Source organism: Dendrobates tinctorius, unplaced genomic scaffold (genome assembly GCF_039654945.1).
Source record: "Dendrobates tinctorius isolate UK_male_01 unplaced genomic scaffold, ASM3965494v1 ptg000120l, whole genome shotgun sequence".
Taxonomy (NCBI): Eukaryota; Metazoa; Chordata; class Amphibia; order Anura; family Dendrobatidae; genus Dendrobates; species Dendrobates tinctorius.
In genome coordinates, this window is record NW_027361788.1 from 34,802,094 (window position 1) to 34,814,896 (window position 12,803).

At 44.2% G+C, this 12,803-nt stretch overlaps 1 protein-coding gene across 9 annotated transcripts in view; it reads right to left on the reverse strand.

Moving 5' to 3' along the window:
- Window positions 1-12,803, reverse strand: part of KCNT1 (potassium sodium-activated channel subfamily T member 1) — a 275,208-nt gene that overhangs the window by 56,880 nt on the left and 205,525 nt on the right. For 8 of the 9 annotated variants that reach the window (XM_073541139.1, XM_073541140.1, XM_073541142.1 and 5 more), the window contains 4 exons: window positions 11,129-11,203; window positions 9,096-9,179; window positions 8,444-8,538; window positions 1,910-2,090 (listed from right to left, as the gene is read on the reverse strand). In XM_073541139.1, coding sequence (XP_073397240.1) covers window positions 1,910-2,090; window positions 8,444-8,538; window positions 9,096-9,179; window positions 11,129-11,203 — 435 coding nt within the window. The remainder of the gene's footprint in view (window positions 1-1,909; window positions 2,091-8,443; window positions 8,539-9,095; window positions 9,180-11,128; window positions 11,204-12,803) is intronic. The other variant, XM_073541141.1, reaches the window with a different exon arrangement.

Here is a 12,803-nt window from a genome sequence, read left to right on the forward strand (position 1 = left end):
TTGTACTGAGCATGTGTGACAACTGTTCACTTCTATGGGAGCTGTATTGAGCATGTGTGACAACTGTTGACTTCTGTAAGAGCTGCACTGAGCAAATGTTACATCCATTCACTTCTATGGGAGCTGTAGTGAGAATGTGTGACCTCTTTTCACTTCTATGAGAGCTGTAATGAACATGTGTGACCTATGGGAGCCATACTGAGCATTTGTGACCTCCTTTCACTTCTATGGAAGCTGTAATGATAATGTGTGGCCTCCGTTCAATCCTATGAGAGCTGTAGTGAGCATGTGTGACCTCCGTTCACTTCTATGAGAGCTGTAGTGAGCATGTGTGATCTCATTCATTTTTATAAGAGCTGTCATGAGCATGTGTGACCTCCATCCACTTCTATGAGAGCTGTAGTGAGCATGTGTGACCTCCGTTCACTTCTATGAGAGCTGCAGTGAGCATGTCTGACCTCCGTTCACTTCTATGAGAGCTGTAGCGAGCATGTGTGATCTCGTTCATTTTTATAAGAGCTGTAATGAGCATGTGTGACCTTCGTTCACTTCTATACGAGCTGTCATGAGCATGTGTGACCTCCATTCACTTCTATGTGCTGTAATGAGCATGTGTGACCACTGTTCACTTCTATGAGAGCTGTAGTGAGCATTTGTGACCTCCGTTCACTTCTATGAGAGCTGTAGTGAGCATTTGTGACCTCCGTTCACTTCTATGAGCATGTGTGACCTCCGTTCACTTATATAGGAGCTGTAATGAGCATGTGTGACCTCTGTTCACTTCTATGAGAGCTGTAGTGAGCATGTGTGACCTCCATTCACTTCTATGAGAGCTGTAGTGAGCATATATGACCTCTGTTAATTTCTATGGGAGCTGTAGTGAGCGTGTGTGACCTCCATTCACTTCTACAAGTGCCACCCCTAATACCCACTTGTCACCTTATCGCCACGTACGGAGACCAGTGAATTGTTTCTATAGCTCACTGTAAGGTACAGGGGGCGCTATACACGATTCCCATCTGTTTAGTAACCGTTCACCTGGCATCACTAGGTGCCATGCCAGCCAATCCGGCCATGATCCATTAGAGTGCTCCCAAAGTATTAGAGTAATGGGGACCCCTGACCTTCCATATTCGAGGGCCCAATTACTAAAGTGTGGCCAGAGGAGGCATCAATGATACAAAGTGACAGCTTCCAGCTCCTCAGGAAGCGTTTAGTTCTGCTGCCATATCCCCGCCACATGACATCCAGTCACTGCGGAGGTGACAGGTCCTACAAGTGCCAACTGCTGGGGATTTGGAGACTGTCACAGAACCATTCTAGTAGAAATGAAGCAAAGCCGCCTGAGGAGCCGCTCAGAATCCTAAACCAATATCACCTGCTGCTCAGGGCGGATGCATCTCATTAACAATTGTACTGTAATACTGCCCCCTATGGACGATATTATAGAACTGTGCTAGCTGGTAATTTCAACTTTCTGCGTTATCCTGAATCAGTGATCAGCTGTGATCGCTGAAGAAAAGGGCAGCAAGTGTGTAATCTTCCTGCAGTGCCACCACAGATCAAATTAAGTATTACAATGGTTGGGTCCTCCAGAGTAGAAGAAGCTCTTTCTCGCTTATCACTTTAATAAATAATGGTCTCTAAATGAGACAACCAGTAGAGAACCTTAGAGAATTGCATAAGTAGCATTTCCATAATATTTCCCTACTAGTACTACCTAAGAATCGGGAACATTAACTCTCCAAGGCCCTGCATGTATTTTTTTTAAAGATTTTTTTTAAAGCAACCTCCGCTCTTATAAATGGAATCCTTTACAATCTAACATTGGGTAATTGCTATTTAAGCATTGCTGAGATTCCCCTCTCGTGTTGCGGTCTCTTTGCCATAGACCCCGCTCGCCGCTTACCTGGAGGGGTAACACCACCAGAGCCACGCAGATCATAATCACAACCAGGAGCTGCGAGGGCCAGATTTTGGGGGTCACATCTCCGTATCCCACCGTGGAGAAGGTGACGATGCAGAAATAAAACGATTTGAAGAGTGAAAGGTTTTCCCCGGCCCTTTCCAAATGCTGAATGCCGCACATCCTGGAAGAGAGCAGCGGGCGGCCATTAGCGGGTAGCATCCCCATATAGTGGGGGGGTTGCGGTTACTCCAAAATGCAAACGTCTTTGAATACAGAACAGTTCTAAAATACGAGTTTTTCAAGATCTCTGCTTCTAGTAAGTGAATGGAAACCTTCAGTGTTCCAGTTTGCGACTCTGATAACTGTACTGCAGCCAGCTACCCAACACATGATCAGGACGGATGGAATCTGGTTACTATTCAATGACTGCTAGCAGAGATTCTTGGAAACCGACCAGTTGGGAAACTTTCATAATAAACCTTTAAACATTGTGTGGTTACTCCCTATTGATCTGTGCGTTTTACAGTTCCTCCGCCATCTCTGCTTGCCTGAAGGAGATTGTTACAATGTATCAGTGCAAGTAATGTATATGAATGGCTCCACTCATTGACAGCAAGTTGAGATCTTGACAATGGTGAGAAATTGTTAAACCACGAGAAGGATTTTTTCACAACGCCCTTTTAATCAGGGCTGGAAGCTGCGGTGCTTACCATTCGGTATATGTCAATAGCGCCACCACATGGCGGCTTTGTGCATGACACGTTCCTATAATGAATATTAATCAGACTTTGCTGAATAATGCGACGGATGACAACCGGAAACCAGACCCTGTAATGAGTCACAAGCCATTGTCCGGTGATTGTACTGAGCTGTGGACCCGGGGCGCCCATCTTTTCGGTGCCGCTTGGCAGTGATTGCCCACCGCTCATATTATAATCTATTGTTGCAGAAGGTGAATGACTGCTGACGTAGAAGGCGGCAAAAAAATGATATATCTGCTCTATATATAGCGCAGCCATAGTGCGGTATTATCACACACAATGGGCGATATTACCTGACGCTCTCGGTATTAATTGGAGGTGGGCGAAGACGGAATATTCAGATCAACCTGCGTCAAAAGGAAACAACCTCCACATCATACACTCGTACCAAAATAGTACCCACCCCCGCAAGGTCAATGCACATCTCTATAAGTACCCCCAGAACTATTGCTGCCCATCACATGAGGGCACAGAGTACCCACATAGTGGTGCCACCGCCTTGGCTTTAACAGCCCATAGTAATGCTAACAGTAAGAGAATTTGACTGCCGACAGCAGCCACTAAGGGGCACCATCTGCACTTCACTCATTAGGGACTATATGCAGGCAGCGCCTCCTAGTGGCAGCTATTGGGAAGCAGAATTTTAGCATTTTGCTGACTGATGAATGCAGTAGAGTATAAAGCGCCCTCTGACCGCGGGATGCCACTTTTACACCGATCATACATTTGTGTGGTGTGCTGAACTCCGGTCCTGGAAAAAGTGGTAGCACATGGCTACAAATACCAATTCTGCAGCCCCTATAACTACACCACTGCGCTGCATCCACCACAGCACCCACACTAGCTACATCCCAGAGCACTCAGGTTACTGGGGAATGATTTTTTCTTTGCATTGTAACCGGCCCTTCTAATAAAGCTGCAGAGTTTTTAACTGTCGGGTGTAATACATTTCCAGTAGCATGGAACCCACATGAAAGGGAATCTGTCAGCAGGATTTCAACCACCAAACTTTTTAGAAGTGCATGTAGCTCTCTCAAAGACAAGTCCTTTACATTCCAGTTACTGAGAAATCATAATTTGAATTATATATAAATGAGGCTGAAATGCTATGGTAGATTTGAAGCCTCTGTCACTCCAGCTCTATTCCAAGCCCATTGCCGCTTACTCAAGCTTTACTGACAGCCTCTTTGCTGTATGACTTCAGGCTAAAGAGCAACAAACAGGAGGCAGCGGCACTGAGCGGGGAAACAGAGCTGGAGTGACAGAGGCTTCAGATCTACCATAGAAATTTAAGCCTCATTTGCATATCAATTCAAATGCTGATTTCTCAGTAATGGAGGAGCAGACTGGGCCTGTAAAAGACGGCTTTGAAAGAGTTATATGCACATACAAATACTTTGGGAGGTGAAATCCTGCTGACAGATTCCATTTAACTTCAGTCGAGAGCACTTAGGTTACTTAGGAATGCTTTTATTCTTGATATTACAAAATAGGAGAATGTGGTCAAATTCTGCACTGCTGAATCACTGTAGTCCAAGAGTATTACTAAAAGTGGTCTTTATTCAACGCGTTTCAGAGTTTCAAAGAACTCCTTCCTCAGGAAATACCACATACATATGTCATAAATAGGTAAATGTATTCAGTCAATGGACTTTGACATCTCTGATCAGGTGACCTGTTTGGCGCCGAGTCCTTGAATTGTACCTGAACTGTTTGTCTATTTAAAGACCCTTTTTACCTATTATGACATATGTATGTGGTATTTCCTGAGGAAAGAGTTCTTTAAAACTCTGAAACACGTTGAATAAAGACCACTTTTAATAATACTCTAATACTACAGTGATTCGGCAGCGCAGAATTTGACCAGAATTTGACCACGTTCTCCTATTTTGTATTCTCAACGGCCAGTCCCTCGTGGATCCGTGGATCTGTGGCAGCGAATCTCTCCAATGCTTGTCCTAAGCTCCATCTGGTGAGTGCAATTACTTGCGTTTGACTATTTTAACTCGGATAAAATCCTATTGCACTATTTCTCTCCAACAGTATTTTATTCTTGATATGTAATTTGCCCTTATAATAAATATGCTATGGATATGTAACGGCGGGACATTACACACTTCCAGTAGCACAGCAGCTACATCACCTTCAGTCCAGAGCACTTAGGTTACTTAGGATTAATGTTCTTATTGCTTTGTAACCAAACCCTTTTAATAAAGCTGCGGCGCCTTTATCTGCTGGATGTTATTCACTTCCAGTAGCACAATGGTTAGAGAGCATACCTGACCATTCATGTCTTGCTGGAAATCTTGATGAGTGCACACAAAAAAAGCACTTCTCCTCATTATCACTGAACTAATGACAGGAGGGGAATCGGGAGAGTGGCATACAGTGGGCACCTTGTAGCGCCAGCAGTTACATAAGACCATCACAGCGTGACCATTTAATGCACCAGCACTCGCCTCCCTCAGCTTTTTCCAGCATATTAAGATCAGGCAGCGCTTATACAGCACATAGAAGAGAGTTTTCCATTCAGGTCGTGCAGGATTTGGTTAGTTGTACGTGGTTTACTCTAAGACGAACTCTCCTACCACCAGAATGATGTAGAAACCTATAGTTTAAGGTTCTCCCAGTGCAGTTTTTCCTGCATATACTGTATATACATGAATCAGGAGGCTCAGGACGAACAGTATTACAGGACCCTGATAGGAAGGAGTTCACAGAGTATGGGGAGAACCTACGCAGCCATGAGAAATGGTATCACACGTGACCTAATGAATGACCTTAGCTAAGATTGGGGTTTTGGTGAAAACAAACAGTATTTCATAAATGGAGAGGTTATAATTACTTCTCAAAGCTGAGGGTTTACTACAATTGTATCCAGTCTAGATAATCCTAGATTTCCAGAATGCATACATTGTAACAAACCCTCAGCCAATACCAGGTCTGCACAGGATTGTCAGCCTCTGGAATAAACTTCATTCAATGACACCCGACAGAGATCTTCAAAATTGCAAAGTGAGTTCTACACAATGAAAATATACCTAGATACATATGAGATAGATAGATACATACATACAGTGGGGAAATTAAGTATTTGATACACTGCCAATTTTGCAAGTTTGAACCTGTTTGAACTCGTAATCTGTATTAAAGACACCTGTCCACACACACATTAAATCACACTCCAACCTCTCCACCATGGCCAAGACCAAAGAGCTGCCTAAGGACACCAGGGACAAAATTGTAGACCTGCACAATGCTGGAATGGGCTCCAGTAAAATAGTCAAGCAGCTTGGTGAGAAGGCAACAATTGTTGGCACAATTATTATAAAATGGAAGAAACACAAGATGACGGTCAGTCTTCCTCGGTCTGGGGCTCCATGCAGGATCTCGCCTTGTGGGGTAAGGATAATTCTGAGAAAGGTCAGGAATCAACCCATGGCTACAAGGGTGGACCTGGTCAATGACCTGAAGAGAGCTGGGACCACAGTCTCAAACATTACCGTTAGTAACACACTACACCGTCATGGATTAAAATTCTGCACGCCAGTACATGTCCAGGCACATTTGAAGTTCGCCAATGACCATCTGGATGATCCAGAGGAGGCATGGGAGAAGGTCATGTGAACAAATGAGACCAAAATAGAACATTTTGTTATCAACTCCACTCAACGTCTTTGGAGGAAGAAGAAGGATGATGAGTATAACCCCAAGAACACCATCCCAACCATGAAGCATGGTGTGGGAAACCTCATACTTTGTGGGAGCTTTTCTGCAAAGAGAAAAAGGACGACTGCACCTGCATTGAAGATGGGTCGTGGCTGGGTCTTCCAGCATAACAATGACCCGAGACACACAGCCAGGGCAACTAAGGATTTCAAGGTCCTTGCGTGGCCTAGCCAGTCTGCAGACCTGAACCCTATAGAAAATCTTTGGAGGGAGCTGAAACTCAATGTTGCCCAGCGATAGCCCAGAAACCTGAAAAATCTAGAGAAGATCTGTATGGAGGAGGGGGCCAAAATCCCTGATGCAGTGTGTGCAGATTTGGTCAAGAACTACAGGAAACGTCTGACCTCTGTAATTGCAAACAAAAGTTTCTGGACCAAATATTAAATTCCGTTTTTCTATTGTATCAAATTCTTATTTCATGCAATAAAATGCAAATCAATTATGTGAAAATCATACGATGAAATATTCTGGGTTTTATTTTTAGATTCTGTCTCTCACAGGTGAAGTGTATGTGGCGCCCCTGAGGCTCAGTCACCACAGAGGTACTGCACCTCCCCCTGAGGTGTAGTGCCCCACCATCCAGGTAAGGTGGAAACTCCCAACCACGCTCCAACACCCGCACCCCACACCACAAAGTAGTGTAGCAAAGCACCTTCGGTGGCTCCCTGCTTGGAGTGTAGCAAAGCACCCATTGGTGGCTCCCTGCTTGGAACACGAAACGTGCTGGGAGGTGGGTGGAGTTAGTTTACATTACAAGGAGCGGGAAGAGTTTAGGATTAGAAGTCAGTTAACTAGAGAGCTAGAGAGAAGAAGATCCCCGGAGAGAGGGATAGATGGATGGAAGTGCTGCAGCAGATCCCAGTGACCTGCGTCTGCTGGCACGGGAAAGGAAGAGAGAGAGAGCAACATATTGTAGACTGAAAGCCTGATTCTCCATAGAAAGAAAGGATTAGTACGGAACGTGAGGAGTAAAAGAGAACAGAGGACGTGGGTGAGAAGAGAACCCTTCCTAGAAGTTCTAAGCGCAAGGCCGGGGTCCGGTCCCCGAGGTTGTATGGATACTAATGGTCCTGCAGCAGACACCGGAGGAATAGAAGTAGTGACCATTTTATTCCCACACAAGACTTGGGGGCACAACAGCAACTGGATAGTGAGTCGGGACTAGGTAGTAAGGAGTCCCCGAAGCTGGCTACAGCTGTCTGCCATACAAGTAGAGTTCATAAGAACATCGGACAGGAGGAACTCCAGTGGAACTCAGTACTGGGAGTACTTCATTTAAAGGCGCTATAAGAGGAGACGTTCAGAAAGGCACATGTTGGCGGGGTGTTGGAAAGGAGTATTCCATCTGGCCTGGAGGTTGACTGAGTCCCTGACCTGGAGGACACGGCACGGAGGCAGGCACCTGTTTGCACAACAGACTGTGAGTAAAGCTTTGGAACTGCATGCTCTGGTGTCCTCCACTTATTCCTGCGCCAACACACCCGGCACTGCTACATCTTGGTGCTCGGCATTGCCTCACCTACGCCTCCCCTTGGCCTCTACATCTACACTGCCCTGGGACTACAGCTCTACCTGTGGGGAGCTATAACATCTTTGCTGCGCCATACCATCAGTCCCAGAGGATCTACATGCAGCGTCGGCTTAACACCTCCCTTGCCGAACCCCACAGGTGGCGTCACGAACTATTCATTTCCACTACATTTCACCATTCAAGCTCCCTTTTACTTGGGCGCCCAGGGCCATGGACCGGGTCACCGCTGCTGTGACATTCCCATCTGAGAGACCGGCCCGGTACCGAGTACCCCACAGCCCTGGGAGGGCGACCCATGTACCTACGATAAAAATTACTGACCTCTCCATTCTTTGTAGTTGGAACACTTGCAAAATTAGCAGTGAATCAAATCCTTATTTTGCCCACTCTAGATATGGAATGGATATGTAGATAGACATGAAATCAGTCCTAATGTAAAATGCTGGATGCAGTCTCCTCCATCACTATAGCAATGCTGTTAATATAGGTGCAGTAAATGGAGAAATAACTTACCCTGTGAACACCAGGCATAGCAGAGTGCAAATCAGAATGATCACCTGATTAAACATGGCTGACTGCGTCCTCTGGATGGCACGATGGAGATCATTCTGAAACATAAGAAGGATGTGATTCAGCTTATGTCAGGCAGAGGACACCACGACAGCACATTATATATTGTACAATAACACTGTAAAGCCTAAAAATATACATCATTATGGCTAGTGCAGGCTCCGAGGGGGCGGAACATGATACGAGGGCTCAGACGCCCCATGTATTATGTGCCATTTATAAAACTAGCATTGTCTTATGTGGCAAATAGCCTTTGAACACCCTCAGATCCCAGGTGTGAAGGTGTGACTGCAACCTCTGCATTCCTTATTCCTATGTCTTGGCACTGCCCCTGCCTGAGTTTTTATTCAGCACCCTAAACAGTTAAATATTTTAGAGAGGATTTCCCAAACCATGTAGGAATCGCCCTCTGAAAATGGGCATGTTATTATTCCTCCTATCGGATATTATGGTTACTGGCTGCTTAAAGTGTTGTTTGCTTAGGTATCCAGTGGTTCTTCAGGGGCGGAGCTGTGGTTGTTCACTCCCCTGCAGTTATGTCACTGCCTACTTTGCCTACATGCTTATTACATCATTACTGCCGACAGGTACTTACTATCATATTTTCCAGAACGCATTTTGCCAGCCAGCAGTTCAGGAAAACCGGGATAAACATATTTCTTAGAGGCGGCCAAAATATCTGGAAAGGAGTAAGAGCGAGAACAGCAGGTATTAGCAAGTCTGTGTCATTAGTCCTATGCACTGGACACTTTAGGATCAAGTTGTCCATATCGGTGACCAATGTTGCCCAATTTTTAGGGCAACCCGCTACCTGAAAACCAGTGGATACATACAATTGGGGGCCCCATTATAAAGGTAAAAAATGATCTCTCACCATTATGGTGATAGTAGAATCTGAATGTGAGAACTCCTCCTTGTGGTGAAAATGTGAACTTTTCCCATTTACGTGGGGTATCTAAGTAGTCGGATCTTGGCATGCTGTTTTAGGTGCCCTCCCCGATCCTCCTACTAAAATCCCCCCATGGCTGCCATCTTTTTACTCCTGGGGATCTGTTGTATATATATGATATAGAGCAAGTGATAACGAGTGAACAAAATGTTTTTTGAAAATGTTAAGTGCCACAAAGAAAAAGAATAAATCAAAATGCCAGAATTGCTGTTGTTTAATAATTCTCCCCCTAAAAATAAATTACATCATCGTCTGCACCTCACAACGATAGCAATAAAAACATCAGATCGCCGCGCAAAAGTACAAGCTCCGACACAGCTGCATCGATGGAAAAATGGTAGTTATGGATCTAAGAAAATGACAGAAAACTAATTTTTTATTTTTTGGCTGTAGCAGGAAGTGGTTAACGCCTCCAGGATCTTCCTTGTTTACCAGGCACAGCGCCGTACATTTTATAGTGGCTATTTCTGGTATTACAGCTCAGTCTCATTTCCTAACACATGGACGGTGCTGTACGGAGGCGCTCATTAATCAGTTAATCAGATGAAGTGCACGGAATAAGACCCCAATGGTCTGATACTGATGACTTTATGTATATTGCCATCAATAAAACCCAATTTCATACCTTCCAACTTTTGTGGAACAGAGAGAGGGACACATCATGTGGCGCACGTAGCGGCAAATTTTAGAATGACAGAGGAATGACCTAGAGAATTTAGAAACGGAGCAGCAGGATCGGTATATTATGGGGAATATAAGTATTTAATAACTCAGACGTCAGGTTAATTGATTACCCTCAGTGATTCTCGCCTTTATGGCGATGCTGCACTATCTGATATCCGGAGGGGGCGGATCGCAGACAATCGGTTTTCTGTAAAACATCAGGAAAATTTAAAAAAAAAAAAGAGAGAGAAAGAAAAGCGGCAACTGTGGCTCCGCTCAACCTTCCACCTTCATCATAATTATTCCTTTCTGATCTGCCGGCTCAGTCAATTAGTTAAGAAAATCCGCCGACTGACGGCTTTATATTCTTCACTTCGTGACTTTCTCAGTCGACAGGATTTTCAAGGTTCCAGAACAAAAAGACTGCGTGGGAAAACTCCGCTGACAAAGGCAATGGAAGTCTTAGCACCGGCACGGCGGGCCCAATTCTCTTCTGTTACCTGTAATGTGGCGCCCGTGGCTCTCCGCATTCACTAAGTGACTATTCCGAAGCACCCCGGCTCCGGGAAAGGAACGTTTCCTCCTTTAGGAGGTGGGGGGCCGGGGTACTCATTACAGGATTGCAGCCCCTATCATTACTACAGTCGTCCCTGTACTTGGTATAAAGAACCTGCAAATCGAACATGCAGCTATATAATACACCAACACCCGGTCCATCACCAGAAGCAAAAGGGGACGACCCTACAAACAGATGCTGTTTCTCCCAGTCTGTCGTCCATTCATTAAGTGTAATACTACATTTCTCCTGTAGTGGCCGCTGCAGCGAAACATTCCCCCGGTGATAACGGCTGATCGGCGTCGATCAGCTGATCATTATTCTTACTTTTAATTTCTTATTATCAGAGGTGATAGTGGAATGCCACCATCCACTATCCCCGATCCCCCCCAAAAATGTGATTAAATAAAGCCACTAAAACATCCACTTAGCACCGTATGGATAGCATTCAGAAACTTACTGTGATGATGAAAGGTACTGTGTTTATCATCTCCAGAATGAACGAAATCCTGATTATTTGTTCCCAGATGTTCCCCTATGGATTCAACACATTCGCTGGTAAATTACATTAAAATAGCATGATAACGTATAACATGGCATGATGATAGCGGTGTAATGTCCATCACTTAAAGGGGACCTATCACCAAGTCAAAAGTAGCCAGTTTTTAAACTTATTTTATTCCCGCTGACCCCTGAGTATTCCAGTTTGTGTTTTTTTTTAAATCCGACATACAGTTCCATAGATACAGACCATTTTATTTAGTGCTAATTTTTAGCATATTGACTAAGGAGGCGTGGCTTACATGCTAATTATGCAGAACAGCCTAAAGACACGCCCCTGAGGATCCTGTGAGCCATGTAAAGACCAAAAAATTATCACTAAATAAAAGAGCTCATATCTCTGGAACCATAAGGAATAATTAAGGGAACAGCGAGAATAAAATAAGAGCAGAAATAGGACACTTTTGACCTAACACACAGGTCTTCTTTAAAGGGACGGTAATCTTATTTTGGCTGCATTTACCATAGATTTAAAATACGTTCTATTACTCCCTGTTATCAGTTATTTCAGGATGGGCAGATAATACATTGTACTTGAGAAAATTTCACAAGCTAGTGAAAAACATGTACAGTTGTAGCAGTACTGTGATAGCTAACCGATAACATAGATGAGTTTGCTTGTGCAAAAACCACAAAGCAGAAAATTGATTTTCATGCCCTCTCCATTATTGACCACCAATTCAGCCTTGTTTGAACCGACACCCTGATCTTGTAGATATGCAAACCTGATGACCACCATCAGCCATATTTAATTTAGAATATGCCTTCAACAATGTCCATTCCAGGATGCTAAGATGGGCCAATTTCTGTGGTCATGCAAAACAACAGGAATCATTCACTGCATTTCCCAACACAGTGCCATCCACCTCCGTGTGGCTGCATCTGGTACTGCATTTCAAGTGAATGGGGCTGAGAAGAGATGCAGTACCAGACACCACCACGTGCAGGAGTGTGGAGCACTTAAAGGGGTTGTCCACTTCAGGGGACATTTTTTTCTAAATGAAATGAAGGTATTTTGGGCAAAAATAATTTGTGCAACTTGATTTCATAACAAATATTGCACGGTTTGTCTTTTACACGTTGTTTTGCTGCACATTCAACTCAGATGTGCTGTGGTCATAAATCAGCTGAAAGGAGCTAAAAAAAGGCATAAGAAAACTCTTCCACTGGATTGTTAGAAGGAGCTTACTGATAGATTTTCAGTTAACTCATTCTGCAACCAGTTTTTTACCTACAAATGAATGCATTTAGGTAATTAAAAATGGTCCCAAAAGGTGGACAATCCCTTTAAGGGAACACAGACTCCATCATTCACCATTCATTCACTGATTCACCAAAGCCATTGACCGAGGCAAAATCAAGGATCAATGCAGAATGAATGAGATGTGTCAGATGCTGCAGAACATTTTTGGCGCCCTTGGGTATTTTTATGCTAAGGCTTGCGCAAAGAAAAGCATAATTTTGAATACTGCTTTGGATGTGACTAGAGAAGAGGATCAGTAAAACACAGGCTAGAGCTAGGCTGTAGGTGATAAAACTCCACCACTAGGTGGCAGATGAGACAAATCTGGGGC